This window comes from Manis pentadactyla, chromosome 10 (assembly GCF_030020395.1).
Source record: "Manis pentadactyla isolate mManPen7 chromosome 10, mManPen7.hap1, whole genome shotgun sequence".
NCBI classification, from domain to species: Eukaryota; Metazoa; Chordata; class Mammalia; order Pholidota; family Manidae; genus Manis; species Manis pentadactyla.
In genome coordinates this window covers 79,586,380-79,601,590 of record NC_080028.1, presented here as the reverse complement: position 1 = coordinate 79,601,590, position 15,211 = coordinate 79,586,380, and the positions used below count along the sequence as shown (strand labels likewise).

Below are 15,211 nucleotides of genomic sequence, written 5' to 3'. Positions count from 1 at the left end.
CTTTAGAAGGAATGAGCTTTGTGACATTAAAGGTGTTTTAATAGAGATATTTTGGCCACTACATAGTTTGTATGATCTTGCATAAGTTTTTAACGCATTGTAAGATGAGTTGTAAGTTGAGTATATGAGTTATATGTTGTTCTGAGCCTCTGGGTGTGAATGTTGAATTCTTATTGGATATGAGGTGACATGAAATGGTACCTTTTTATCCTTGCAAATGATCTTGCTATGGAGAACAGACTGTGGCTCATTCCTGCTGAATACAGGAAGTATTTTTTAAGAACAAAGAACTCCTTTCGCCAAAGGGGTAATCTAAATCCAGGGCTTCTCAATCTAGTAACACATCAGAGTCTCCTGGTTCTTCTAGGAAAACACAGATTCCCAGCAACACCAACCCTACCCCTGACCCTGATCTCAAGGCTGACCTCAAGGAAAATACACATTCCCAGCAACACTAACCCTACCCTTGGCCCTGATCTCAGGGCTGTCTGACACAAAAGTTCTTCCCCTTAAAAATGTCTCATCCATCTCAGATGTCCTGCTAAGATGGGGTAGACAGAGAAAGGTCAGATCTAGGATCTTTGGAACATCTAGCCCTTTTATCCCCTTCATGAACTGGAGAATGGAAAGCTAAGGAGTAAGAGTAGAAAAATGATCTACAAACAGTCAATTGACGTGGGGACACCTTGGTTTATAGTTTTCAAGGCCTTTGCAACAAGTGACCTGAAAACCAGATAGTAGCACCTCCTCTGCACCATCCTCATCCCAAAGTTACTAATCGCCTTAATATATGAAGAGTTCCTAGAAATTGAAAATAAAAGAGCAAGAACCTAATGAAATGGAAAAAGACATCAAACCATACTTTACAGAAAGGAAATAAATGGTCCTTAAACATATTGTAAGAATGTCCAGACTCTCTTATTATAAGTTAAACACATCTTAACAATATATTGAGATACTGTGTTTCCCCTGTCAATTTGGCAAAAGAAAAATTTGATAATACAGTGTTAGTGAGGATGTGATTAAATAGATTTTCCTCTCATATATGAATGATGTGTACTGCACTTAAGGCAATTTGGCACAAGTTATTATAGTTAAAAATGCATATATCCTTTAATCTGACAATTCCATAGGTTGTTAGAATTTAGAATTATCCTATGCTATAGTTACACACATCCAAAATAATGAGTGTACAAGGTTTGTTTATTGCAGTGTAATTTGTAATAGTAAGTGATAGGAGACAATCCAAATGACCTCAGCAGGAGACAGGTTAAATAAGTTACAGTAAAATCATCTAATGGAATACCATGCAACTTTTAAAAAGGTGAGGAAGTTTCTATGTACTGACATGAAAAAAGTTTCCAAGAGGCACTGATGAGTCAAAAATAGCAAGGTAAAAAACAATGTGTAATAAGCTACCTTCTGTTTAAGAGAGAGGTAAGTACACCAGTGGTATTTGCTTAGATTTGCGTAAAGAAACTCTGGAAGAATACACTAATGAACTAAAAAGTTAATAACAGTGGCTACTTGTGGAAGGAAGGTTAGTGAGACTTCACAGTATGTCATTTTAAGTTGTTTTTATTTTGAATTATATGACTGTATTGCCTTTAAAAAAAAAAAGAGCATGGGCTTCAAAGTGAAGGAGATATGGATTCTAACTCCAGTGCTGCTAACTTATTAAGATATAAATGACTTAAATTCTTTGAGCCTCGGTTTCCTTATCTATAAAATAGGGATAGTAATAGTATCTTCCTCATAGGGAACTGTGTAAATTACGTGAGATAATTTAAGTGAAATCGCCTAACACTTTCTTGACACACAGTCAACATTTAATGCATTTTTTGTTAATTGTAAAGTTCAGATTACTTTCTGACCTTGAGCTGGTTTCTTACCCTCCCATTCCCTGGACTGGCTTACCCACAGTCCAACAGCCAGGACAAAGAGGAAGTACAGAACCAGCACTGCGATGTCAGCTGGCTCCATGCTCCTCTGGGGAAATGTCTCCGGGGAATTCGACTGCGTGGGCTGAGGGCTGCTGGGGCTGCTCTCCATGGTCCTGAACAAACTCTCAACCCTGCGGAAGGGCAAATGCCCGTCAGATGCCAGAACCTGGGGCCACTGTCCCCACCCTGCCCACCACTGCCTCCTTGGATCATGCATGTGAGTGGACACATGCAGAGGAATGTGCGGTGGAGAGAGACCTTCAGGGACGCAGATCCATCTATCCCTCTGTTCACTCATTCATCCAACAAATGTTTACAGGAAAACCACATCAAATCAACAGCTAATTTTTTTTTATCAATTCAACCACTTACTTGGCAAAATATTAAGAAAAATAGACTGTTTAAAATGTATGGATGGTTTTACTATCCTCTCTCCCTTAACAAGCACGTGTCCAGGAGTGAGAGAAAAACAAGACACCTGAGTCATTCCCCTTTTGCAAGGTACCTACCCCACAGTTGGGTGAGGGTCAAACCAACAGTTTTGTCTGAGTCTCAGCCAGACACTACAATTGTGTTCCAATGCTGCATAGGCCCATAACATTGTGTATTGTGTATATTTAATAAACACCTCTATAGCACCTACTACATGCCAGGTATTATTCTAAGTGCTTACAAACCTGCAAAGGGGGCACTATTGTTATGACTTCCATTTTAAAGATGGGTAAAAACAGAAGCACAGAGAAGTTAAGTAACTTGCCTAAGGTAATATAGCTCAAGTGGTGGAGCTGGGATTTGAAGGCAAATAATCTTGCTCCAGAATCCATGCTTTGAACCACAATCCTAAGCTCTTTCTCAGTATACTGTTCCTCTGTGGTAGTCTGAATAATGTCCCCATCAAAGATGTTTAATCTTAATCCTCAGAACCTGTGAATATGTTAAGTTAAATTGTAAAGGACCATTAAATTTGCAGATGGAATTAAGGTTATTAGTCAGCTCTCTTTAAAATAGGGAGGATGGAGGGAGGAGCCAAGATGTCAGCGTGAGTAGGGCAAGCAGAAATCTCCTCCCAAAACCATATATATTTTTGAAAATACAACAAATACAACTATTCCTAAAAGAAAGACCAGAAGATACAGGACAACAGCCAGGCTACATCTACATCTATGAGAACTCGGCATCTCACGAAGGGGTTAAGATACAAGCCGTGGCCCAGCGGGACCCAAGCGCTCCCCCGACCCCAGCTCCCCAGTAGGAGGAAAGGAGTCAGAGCAGGGAGGGAGTGGGAGCCCAGGACTGCTAAATACCCAGCCCTAGTCATCCGCACTGGGAGCGCAGACACACATTGCATGTTGTGCTGGATATTAGGGAAACAGAAAAGTAAAATCTGCGAGCAGGTCCCCACAGCCAGCTCCCCTGGGACAAAAGAAAAATGAGTGCTTTTTGAAAGTCTTAAACAGACAGGGGCCTCACAGCTGGACAGAACCGTCTGGCACACTCAGCCCAGCAGGCTAAGAATTCTGAGGGGCTTTGGACACCCCAGCCCCCTGGGAGGCAGCGTAGCTCTGAAGCCCCTCACAGCAATAAACAGCCTCCTTTTCATTCCCCCTCCTGCGCGGCCCTGGCAGAGCAGCCTGAGAGGGGCGGTGCCCACAGCAGCCACCCAGAGCCTGCTCCTGATGTGTAGCCACCCAGGACAGACCCGGAGCCACCGCCAGCACACAGCTGCCTGGCACAGGCAGAAGAAAATGGGGCAGGGTGCGAAGAGGTGCTGATCTTGCAGGAGAGCACACCCGACATGCCTGTCTCTTCCCACAGTGCTCTGGGCTGCCCCACCTGGGGTGGCTCAGAGGATTAACCCGGATGCTGCTCCCTATGGGAGGGTGACCGACACAGGCAGCAGAGAGGAGCGGGGCAACCAGCAAGCAGGAAGGAATTTTGTTCTCCCGGCTGACATATGTGCCACCTGCCTATGACTACCTCTATCACCATGAAAAGGCAGAAAAATTTGGTCCAGTCCAGAATTACCCAGACAACCCCCGAGAGAGGACCTGGGGAGACAGATATAACCAATCTCCCTGAAAAAGAATTCAAAATAAAGGTCATAACCATGCTGATGGACCTGCAGAGAAATATGCAAGAGCTAAAGTATCAAGTTAGGAGGGAGAATACAGAAATAAAACAGTCTCTGGAAGGACTTAAGAGCAGACTGGATGACATGCAACAGACAGTTAATGGAACAGAAATTAGAGAACAGGAACACAGAGAAGCTGAGACAGAGAGACAAAAGGATCTCCAGGAATGAAAGAATATTAAGAGAACTGTGTGACCAATCCAAATGGAACAATATCCACAACCTTCCAAGACTAACCAAGGAAGAAACAGAAAATCTAAACAGACCAATTACCAGCAACAAAATTGAAGCAGTAATCAAAAAACTACCCAAGAACAAAACCACCAGTCCAGATGGATTTACCTCGGAATTTAATCAGACATACAGAGAAGATATAATACCCATTCTTCTTAAAGTTTTCCAAAAAATAGAAGAGGAGGGAATACTCCCAAACTCTTTCTATGAAGCCAACATCACCCTAATACCAAAACCAGGTAAAGACCCCACCAAAAAAGAAAATTACAGACCAATATCCCTGATGAACATAGATGCAAAAATACTCAACAAAATATTAGGAAACCGAATTCAAAAATACATCAAAAGGATCATACACCATGACTAAGTGGGGTTCATCCCAGGGATGCAAGGATGGTACAACATTCGAAAATCCATCAACATCATCCACCACATAAATAAAAAGAAGGACAAAAACCACATGATCATCTCCATAGATGCTGAAAAAGCATTTGACAAAATTCAACATCCATTCATGATAAAAACTCCCAATAAAATGGGCATAGAGGGCAAGTACCTCAACATAATAAAGGACATATTTGATAAAACCACAGTCAACATCACACTGAATACAGAGAAACTGAAAGCTTTTCCTCTGAGATCGGGTACAAGACAGGGATGTCCACTCTCCCCACTGTTATTCAACATAGTACTGGAGGTCCTAGCCATGGCAATTAGATAAAACAAAGAAATACAAGGAATCCAGATTGGTAAAGAAGAAGTTAAACTGTCACTATTTGCCGGTGACATGATATTGTACATAAAAAACCCTAAACTACTAGAACTAATATCGGAATTCAGCAAAGTTTCAGGATACAAAATTAACACACAGAAATCTGTGGCTTTCCTATACACTAACAATGAACTAATAGAAAGAGAAATCAGGAAAACAATTCCATTCACAATTGCATCAAGAAGAATAAAATACCTAGGAATAAACCTAACCAAGGAAGTGAAAGACCTATACCCTGAAAAGTACAAGACACTCTTAAGAGAAATTAAAGAGGACACTAACAAATGGAAACTCATCCTATGCTCCTGGCTAGGAAGAATTAATATTGTCAAAATGGTCATCCTGCCCAAAACAATATACAAATTTGATGCAATCCCTATCAAATTACCAACCGCATTCTTCAATGAACTGGAACAAATAGTTCTCAAATTCATATGGAGCCACCAAAGACCCCAAATAGGCAAAGCAAGCCTGAGAAGGAAGAATAAAGTGGGGGGGGATCTCACTCTCCAACTTCAAGTTCTACTACAAAGCCACAGTAATCAAGACAATTTGGTACTGGCACAAGAACAGAGCCACAGACCAGTGGAACAGAATAGAGACTCCAGACATTAACCCAAACATATATGGTCAATTAATATTCGATAAAGGAGCCATGGACATACAATGGGGAAATGACAGTCTCTTCAACAGATGGTGCTGGTAAAACTGGACAGCTACATGTAAGAGAATGAAACTGGATCACTATCTAACCCCATACACAAAAGTAAATTCAAAATGGATCAAAGACCTGAATGTAAGTCATGAAACCATAAAACTCTTAGAAAAAAACACAGGCAAAAATCTCATGAACATAAACATGAGTGACTTCTTCATGAACATATCTCCCCGGGCAAGGGAAACAAAAGCAAAAATGAACAAGTGGGACTATATCAAGCTGAAAAGCTTCTGTACAGCAAAGGACACCATCAATAGAACAAAAAGGCATCCTACAGTATGGGAGAATCTATTCATAAATGACAGATCTGATAAAGGGCTGACATCCAAAATATATAAAGAGCTCACGTACCTCAACAAACAAAAAGTGAACAATCCAATTAAAAAATTGGCAGAGGAGCTGAATAGACAGTTCTCTAAAGAAGAAATTCAGATGCTCCACATCACTAATCATCAGAGAAATGCAAATTAAAACCACAATGAGATATCGCTTCACACCAGTTAGGATGGCCAACATCCAAAAGACAAACAACAACAAATGTTGGCAAGATTGTGGAGAAAAGGGAACCCTCCTACACTGCTGGTGGGAATGTAAATTAGTTCAACCATTGTGGAAAGCAGTATGGAGATTCCTCAAAAAGCTCAAAATAGAAATACCATTTGACCCAGGAATACCACTTCTAGGAATTTACCCTAAGAATGCAGCAGCCCAGTTTGAAAAAGACAGATGCATGCCTATGTTTATCTCAGCACTATTTACAATAGCCAAGAAATGGAAGCAACCTAATTGTCCATCAGTAGATGAATGGATAAAGAAGATGTGGTACATATACACAATGGAATATTATTCAGCCATAAGAAGAAAACAAATCCTACCATTTGCAACAACATGGATGGAGCTAGAGGGTATTATGCTCAGTGAAGTAAACCAGGCAGAGAGAGACAAGTACCAAATGATTTCACTCATATGTGGAGTATAAGAACAAAGGAAAACTGAAGGAACAAAACAGCAGCAGAATCACAGAACCCAAGAATGGACTAACAGTTACCAAAGAGAAAGGGACTGGGGAGGATGGGTGGGAAGGGATGGATAAGGGCGGGGAAAAAGAAAGGGGGTGTTATGATTAGCAGGTGTAATGTAGGGGTGGCACGGGGAGAGCTGTGCAACATAGAGAAGACAAGTAGTGATTCTACAGCATCTTACTATGCTGATGGACAGTGACTGTAATGGGGTTTGTGGGGGGGACTTGGTGAAGTGGGGAGCCTAGTAAACATAATGTTCTTCATGTAATTGTAGATTAATGATACCAAAATTAAAAATAAATAAAAAAATAGGGAGGTTATCTTGGATAATCTGAGGTAACCTAATGCAATCACAAGGGTCCCTCAGAGTAGAAGAGAGGATCAGAAGAGAGAAGCAGAGAGATGACAGGGTAGAAGGATTTGGCCCTGTGTTGCTGGCTTTGATGATAGAATAATAGGGCCATGAGCCAACGAATGCAGGTGGCTTCCTAGAAGCTGGAAAAAGCAAATGAGCAGATTGTACCCTAGAGAGTCCAGAAGGAATTCAGCTCTGATGTCACCTTGGTTTTTGTGCAGTAAGAACCATTTAGAACTTCTGACCTCCAGGGCTCAAAGATAATAAACTCATGTTGTTTCAAGGCACTAAATTTCTGGTTATTTGTTACAGCAACAATTGGAAGCTAATAAAATTCCCAAGGGTGATTTTGAAGTATAAGTGACTTGAGCATTGACCTTTTCCTGTGTTATAATGTGACTCCGCTCTGGGGGTTTGGGAAGGGAAATACTCAGTCCCTGCCAGCCATGATGGGCAGCCCAGTAATGGAAAAACACACGCATGAGGTAATACACAGTATGATGTTTCACGTGGTGACAGTGTGTGGAGACAGTGGGTTCAGGATTCAAGCTTAGGAGCCCCACAGCTGGCTCCACAATTCACTGATGCTGAGTGGTGAAATTGGACAAATTCCCTAAATGGAGCAATAAGAGTTTGTATTTCATGGGTTGCTGTGGGCTAACGCTTATGAAGTGTTGAGCACAGTGTTGTGCAGGAATGTGCTCAATAAATTGTAGCTGCTGTTATTTTAATGAGGGAATCCATATGGCAGCATATAAACTGAGTTTTGAAGATTGAGTAAGTGGCCCTATATTTATGAGCAAGAATGGAGGAGCATTTGAGGCCAGGACAATACCATCTACAGACACAGAGGTGTGAATAAGCAGTCCATATTTAAGGACCCACCAGATTCTTGCCTGAGTGTTAAGATTTGGCAAAGATAGATGGACAGTGAGACTAATCAGAAATGAAGGTGATTGTATCCACCATTTGATGCTATTCAAAGCATTTTGAATTTATGAGATCAGTAGTTCTCAGCCTATCAGATATTATCTTCTGCTTTTATAAAAAATATTTTGTAATACCACTTTTAGTGAACACTGAAATGAAATTCAGAGTTAATGTTACCTACCTAAATGCATTTTAAAAAATCAGTAGGGTGCTCTAACTCTAATATAAAAGAGAAATAAAAGGAAGGCAATTTATAAGAAAGTGACAGATGCTTCACCAGCCAACTTCTGCATGCTTCACCAGCCAACTTCTGCATCTGATGCCTCTGGAAGACACAAAGGGACCACAGATACTTTCACCTGATACTAAGTTTTTACTTTAAGATAAATAAGGAAATCAGAAGCCGTTCTATGCAAGAAGCAAAGAATAAAGAGCGGATGTGCCCACAAACCCTGGCATTGAAACTAGTGTATACACCAAATGTTTAAATTTGTGAACATGCTTTGTGATTTTAAATGTTGTGAAGAAATCCAAGCAATTGCCATGAGGTACCATGTTTTCAGTTTAAGACAGAGCCCCCTGAAAGATAGTTGAGAAGCTGTTGTGAAAATATAAAAGCAGGTACATTATTATGTTTAAAAAAAACCCAACACTTAGTGTTTTACATAAACTGGAAGGTTCTTGTGTCAGATAATGATCAGCATGTTTTCTGCCCACTGGAATGTCTGATGGAATGTCTGAAGGTCTTTGCTGCCTGGGACACTTGTGAGTTTCAAGGTGTCTAGTGTTTCTGACCTTTACACACTGAATGCCAGTAGCACCTCCAAATCATTGTGACAACCAAAAATGCTCTCATAAGTTTCTAGAATATCTCATGATGGGCAGCTACGCTTCCATCCTACACCTTTGCTTAAGTTAAGGGAGGCCGTTGAAGAAATCTGAATGAGAAAGTGGCATGATCAGATAGGGTGAAAGGGGTGGCTTGCCAGAAGCAAAAAGGTGAACAGGAAGGTTATTCTGTAATGACCCAACTCCAGAGGAAGTACAGGGAAGGGTAAGAAAGAGTGGATTAGAGAAATAATATGGGTTGGAATCAATAGGACTTGGTGATTACTTGACTGGATAAGAGAGGACTGAGGAACTATTTCCTGAGTCTGATGACAGCTGCCCCTAAATGGAACAGCCTAAGAGCCTGGGGCAGGATGCGCCTTGTTCTTGAGTGGGTTTCTCATCCTTGGCACTACTGACATTTGCTCCAGATAATCCTTTGTTGGGGTGCGGGCTGCAGAGTGCTGGTCAGCACTCCTGCGAGTTACCCACTAGAGCCAGCAGCACCCTCCCCTCAGAAGGGACCGCACAAATGTCCCCTGGGCTGAGAACCACTGCCTTAAGCACCCCAGGAAGCTGGATGTTCACTTACAGAAGATGCCTTTGGGGGGCGCTCAATGATCTTGAAGTCCCTTCCCTTGCTAAGTACAGCTTTGAACTCTCCCTGGGGCTGGGCCTAGCTTCTGTTCTGCTGGGAGGAGCTTCGCAGCTTCCCAGACCTGGGACAGGGCGGCCCTCTCCACTGAAGAGAAGACCCAAGCAACCATGAGCCACAGCATTTATGGAAAGGAAAGATGGATGGAAGAGAGGAAGAAGGATGGGGAAGGAGGGCAGACTTGCCAGTATTGGGCAAACTCTGCTCAGACACTTACCCAGCTGGGGCTGGAGACCCCTTCTAGGGTGGAGCAAGGCTCATAAAGGAGCGTGTAAGCAGGGAAGCAGCCTCTGGAGACGTCGGGAGGGGTGTGCTAGATGGTCCCTAGGGTTATCCCAAGGGCGAAGGAAGGTAGGCAGTGTAAATGAACTTCACAAGCAGGGACATTGTGGCTCAGGTTAGTGTCATGTCCAAAGCCAGAAGTCAAACCCGTATCTGCCTGAGTTCACAGCCTGCATTTCAACCTGCTGTTTCCAGAACAACGTACTTTGGGCAGGGAGCTCAGGACGCAGCTCGAGGTGGAGGTGGATGCTGAGTTGAGGAGTGGGGTGGATTGCTCTAGAACGCAGCAGGTCTGAAAAGGCGGACGGGAAGACAGAGGGAGGAAGGGCCCTGGGCTGACTGGTGAGCCAGACCTCCTCTGTCCCTAGCCCCTCCCCCAGCTAGTTACCCCTTCCAGGCCTCTGCCTGCCAGGCACCGAGAGGGGTGGGAGCAGATAAACAAGTTATTCATCACCGCTCAGCTCCGGGCAGGCTGGTGCCGACTCCAGGCTCCTCCTGAGTCCCAGGGAGCTGGGGGCCCTGCCGCTGGGAGGCACTGGCCACGTGTCCATGGCGGGAGAAGGAGCATGGACCAGAGAAGGTGCTGAAGCCCCAGGGCTGCTGCCTTGGCCATGCGCCCCCAGGCGGAGCCCTCCAGTGTGGGCACTGTTCACTCAAGTGCCTGCCATGGGCTCGCTTTACATTTGCTGTCTCATTTCGTCCTCGTCCACCCTGTGAGATGAGCACTATTACCTGACCATTTTACAAGTGGAAAACTGGCACAGAGGTGGAAGGGAGCTCGGTTCCAGTCCTGGCCATGCCACTTGCTTCCAGGTCACAACATATGCCAGACGTGGGATTTGAAGCCGGCGCTGAGCCCGCTGAACCTCCTTGTATCAGCCCGTGTTGGCTAGTCCGTCTGCCTTTCCTCCCGCCAACTGCCCTTTCCTTTCTCCTCCCCTGCTTCACTCCTTCACTCACTCTTTCTCTCCTCTTTTCCATAAATACTTCTTTGGGCACCAGCTGTGTGCCGGCCTGTGTACCAGGCGTGGAGGACAAAGCCATGAGCCAGGTGGACCTGGTCCCATCCTTACGGCTCCCTGGCACTGGCCCTTTGCTGTATGTGCACAGGGCCTCTCAGTGAAATGACCCCAAGCGCCCTTTGCCCCTTGCACTGCCCCAAGAGGGCCAAGCTGGGGGTGGGCTCCACTTCACCTCCTGTGAGGGACCCTCCCTGTGGGGGGGCGCAGGGGTGCCGGAATAACGGGAGTCTGTGCAAATCAGGCGCTATAACAACAGCTTTGTTTGCAAGAACACCCTGCCCCTCAGCCGCAGACCAGGGAACAAAGGCAGCTCAGCAAGCGGGAGGCTGCTCACCCTTTTTCTTCTTCCCTTTTGGCCGGTTACATAATTTGCCACAGCAGATGTGGGAATTTTCCACGCCCCAGTGTGAGGAAAAGACTGAGCAACGTGTGTGCAGGGGACGTGGGGACTCTGACTGTCTCTGCTACACTTGGTCCGTGAGGCTGGCTTCTGCGTGCGCATCCACGGCGGGGGACAGTAGGCTGCCTCTCCTCCCTGCCACCCTCCCTTTCCTCCCGCCTCCCCTGCCTCACCATCCCCACTCCCATTCTCTCTCCTCTTTTCCATAAACATTTCTTTAGGCACCAACTGTGTGGCATCAAACACATTAGTGGGGACAGAGAATGAGAGATACCCACAGACAGACAGGCCAGGGAAGGACACCCCACTGACCAAAAATGTCAGTGACCATCTGCTCAGACATTTTAATTATAGGCAACAAATCTCTAGGAAGTGGATGTGTCAGGATAAAAGGGGTGAAGACATTATAACTGTGTTGCCCAGTTCGAATCCTGTCTCTACCTCTTATTAACTCTGGGATCTTGGGCAAGTGGCCTTTCTGAGGCTCAGTTTTCCCATCTGTGAAGTGGGGGCAATAATCAGACTCATGGCACAGGTTTGTTCAAAGCATAAAGCCAGCTCATTACATAACATGATTAGGCCCAGAATACTGGGTGTGTGTGAATCTCAGTTTAAACACATGGTGCCCCTAATAGGTCAGTCTCTGATTAACCCCACTGAAGAGGTGAAAATAAAGCCGAGGCCTGAGCACAAGGTCACTCTGCTGGTAAATGACTGAACCAGGGCTCCAACCCAGGCTTAACCTATGAGCTCTTAACGCTGCTCCGCACGTGGACCCTTGGCAGGGAAAATTTCCAGAGGTGACATCAAGGGCAGGCACTGGCCACACCTTCCAGGACGGCAGCTACTCACCCTCTTTCCTGCCACTCTTCTGTGCTCGCCTGCAGTGGAGGAAACGGCTCAGCCCACAGCCACAAGCTGGGCTTGGGGCTGGCTCAAGCTCACGATGCCCGACGCTGCTGGGGGAAGCTGCCCAACCGGACGGAGGCGGCCAGGTCTGCAAGGCAGAGAGGCACCGTCAGGACCCAGAACTGTGGAAGGCCAGTGGGTACTCTGGGGTTCTTTAGGAGTGTGTCTCTAGAAAAAGAGACAAGAGGACAGATTCCGGGGGTCTTGGGGCTGAAGCAGAGGCCGGGACTGTCCCCATCGCATTAGGAGGAGCCACAGCCCTAGTAAGGAGGGAAGAAATTCTAGACACCATAAGGCAGCTTTTCCCAAACAGTCCATGGAAGGTAAACAGATGTGAGTGGAGGATTCTCCGCCCGAATTGCCCCTTCAGTCATGACCTTGCCTCCTGATTCTAGAGAGAACAGACATCACAGGAGCACCTTGGGAACCCCAGATCTGTGCACCCAAAGGCCAGGGCGGCATGTCAACTGTACCAAATACAGAGCAGAGGTCACACTTCAACAGCTTCCAGACCTCCTTGTTTCACTAAATAGCAACGGCAGCCGCCTTGCTGCTCGTGCCAGAAAGCTGAGGGCCAGCCTTAAGTTGTGCATTCATTCATTCACTCATTCATCAAGTGATCTATGAGCACCTACTATGTGCCCAACACCACGGGTGCTGTGCCATGCAAACATGCACCAAAGAATCTATAGTGTTTCTTCCTCAGCTCCCAGAATCTATGGACCCCTAGATCTAGTCTATTCTACTTCCAAAGCATAGCTTGAAACTATCCATTTTCCCTCACTTAATTCTTTCACTTTTGTCAAATCCACCATCACCTCTGTCTAGACTAGAGGAAGAACTTCCCACATTGCCATGCTGACACTCTTGGTTCCTTCTAGTCCACCCCTCCCATGGAAACTAGAACAGAGATCAGATCAGACCCTTTCTGTGCACATGTACTCTGGTGCGACCCCAGGGCCATCACAGCACCCACCTTTCTGTTCCTTGGGCACTATTTTTGGACTCAGGTTCTTTGCCATTCTATTCCCTCTGCCTAGAATGCTTTTCTATGCACTTGGCTTGATGAACTCCTCCTCACCCCTCAGATGTCACCCTGCTGCCACACCCCCTAAGGGGCTTTCTCTTGGCCTCAATCTAAATTGGGTCCTTAAGTCATCTGCCATCATAGCAAACAGGACTTTGCATCACCACTGAATGAAGCGTGACATTGGATTTGTACGAGTCTCTTACTGCCTGTCCTCACTACACTGTAAGCTCCATGAAGGTGGGGACCATGTCCATCTTGCTCATGTAGTGTCCCCAAAGCAGGCACTCAATAAACATTTGTATAACAAATGTGGCGTTTCCAGAACCGTTACTCTGTACCCCTGCACATTGTGACAGCCACTGCAATCATGCTGATATGTCCCTCTAGTTTTTTGCTGTTTGTACAGATATTTTCATTACATTATCTCTTTGGGTCCATGTGAGTACACCACACCTGGGAACTGGGCTGGGCTGAGATTCATGTTCCCATTTGGCAGATGAGGAGCTTAAGGCTCAAGGAGGCAAAACGATCAGCCAATGTCCTGAACTTACTAAGTGGAAGAGCTGGGATCACACTGGTGCCACTGGCTGTATCCACCCCCTCAAAAGACACCGTGTGCCTGGTGTCGCCCTAGATCCCCACCATGGCTCACAGCTAGAGTCCTTCCTGCTGGCACCAGACCAGCTTTCCCAGTTTGGAGAATGGGTGTCAGGTTGAGGTGGAGGTAGGGAGTCTTACCTTCCCCTGGATACAGGGCCTACCTGCCCTGGAGCCCGTCGATGGCTTCAAGGCAGCAGGAGGCAGAGATGGCTCTGAGAAGGGAGACACCTGGGCCCCTCTCGCCTCGCAGCCACAGTGAGGATGGTGGTGGCCCTACCTCCTGCACGGCATGGTGCTGACAGCCTCCTCGCTGGTCAAACTCCAAATTCCAGTCTCGGTTGCAGCACGGATTAGAGGAAGCATGAATGATCTCCCCAGGAGCAGAAGAGAGGCTGAGCCCAGCCCTGAACCCTTGAACTTGAACTCTGAGCATGCCCCTGTGGGGCAGATGGCATGCCCTGAGCTCCCCCACATGGCCCCCATCAGGGCCCTCACCTGCTCAGAGGCCCATGGCCGGGAGGGAGAGGGGGCCTCGGGAGCCACGGGCACAGTCCTACTCACTCACCACTCCTCCACTGGCCCGCCTCCACGCCAGCGGGGCGGGCTGGGGACGAGCTGGGGGAAGGGGGAGGGGAGACGCTGGCAGGGAGGCAGGGGCAGAGGGAGAGTCCCAGGAGGGCACTCTCTGACGTGGCCTTGCTGCTGCTGCAGCAGGAATAGTGACCACCCTTTGTTCAGCCCCTTTTCCTGTGTGCCTTCCAGACCATGGCAGGGCAAGGTGGACCCCAGGGTCTGGAGCCCAGAGGTGCTGTCAGGAGTGACCGACCCACAGACAGGAGCGCAAGTCTGGCTCACGACCCCAGGGCAGGCGTGGGAGACAGCAGAAGGCTTTCCCTGGAGGCTTAAAGCACACAAAACACTGTTTAGTTACTAGAACATCCTGAAGATCTGGCCACAGCAGGCCCACATGGCCACAGGACAGCCCCTGGCTGGAGCAGAGGCATGGCCACCCCCTCTCACTGCAGACCCAACGTCTTTACTTCATTTGGTCAGCCTGGGCCCTGGGGTGCAGCCTTGGCACCAAACAGTGATAATGAATATGTACCAAACTCTGCTCTGAGGGCTTCCGCTTCTGTCTGAGCTCATTGGTCTTCCTGACGGACCTCTAAGACGGATGCTATGACTATCCCCATTTTACTGATGAGGACACAGGGTGGGGAACTGGCCCCAAGCAACCCAGCTGTATGCAGCAAAGGCAGGATTAGAACCCAGAGGAGCCATGGAGAGTGGCTGAGAGATGTGTCCCTCTGGAAGAAGGGGGGCCCAGATGTGCAAAGACCAGCATTTGGACTGATAACAGCATGAACAAGGGCCCACAGG

At 46.5% G+C, this 15,211-nt stretch overlaps 1 protein-coding gene across 4 annotated transcripts in view; it reads right to left on the bottom strand.

The window, feature by feature from the left end:
* SLC5A11 (solute carrier family 5 member 11) overlaps nucleotides 1-14,399 on the bottom strand; it is a 65,720-nt gene extending 51,321 nt beyond the window's left edge. For 2 of the 4 annotated variants that reach the window (XR_005031066.2, XM_036916916.2), the window contains exons 1-3: nucleotides 13,970-14,399; nucleotides 12,145-12,289; nucleotides 1,918-2,074 (exon numbers count right to left, since the gene is read on the bottom strand). Coding sequence is in view for 2 of the 4 variants with exons in the window: in XM_036916916.2 (XP_036772811.2) it covers nucleotides 1,918-2,052 (135 nt within the window). In the remaining 2 variants the exon portion in view is untranslated. Of the gene's footprint in view, nucleotides 1-1,892; nucleotides 2,075-12,144; nucleotides 12,334-13,969 lie in introns of those variants that run through there. The other 2 variants (XM_036916918.2, XM_036916919.2) reach the window with 2 other exon arrangements.
* Between the last annotated feature and the right edge of the window lie 812 nt (nucleotides 14,400-15,211).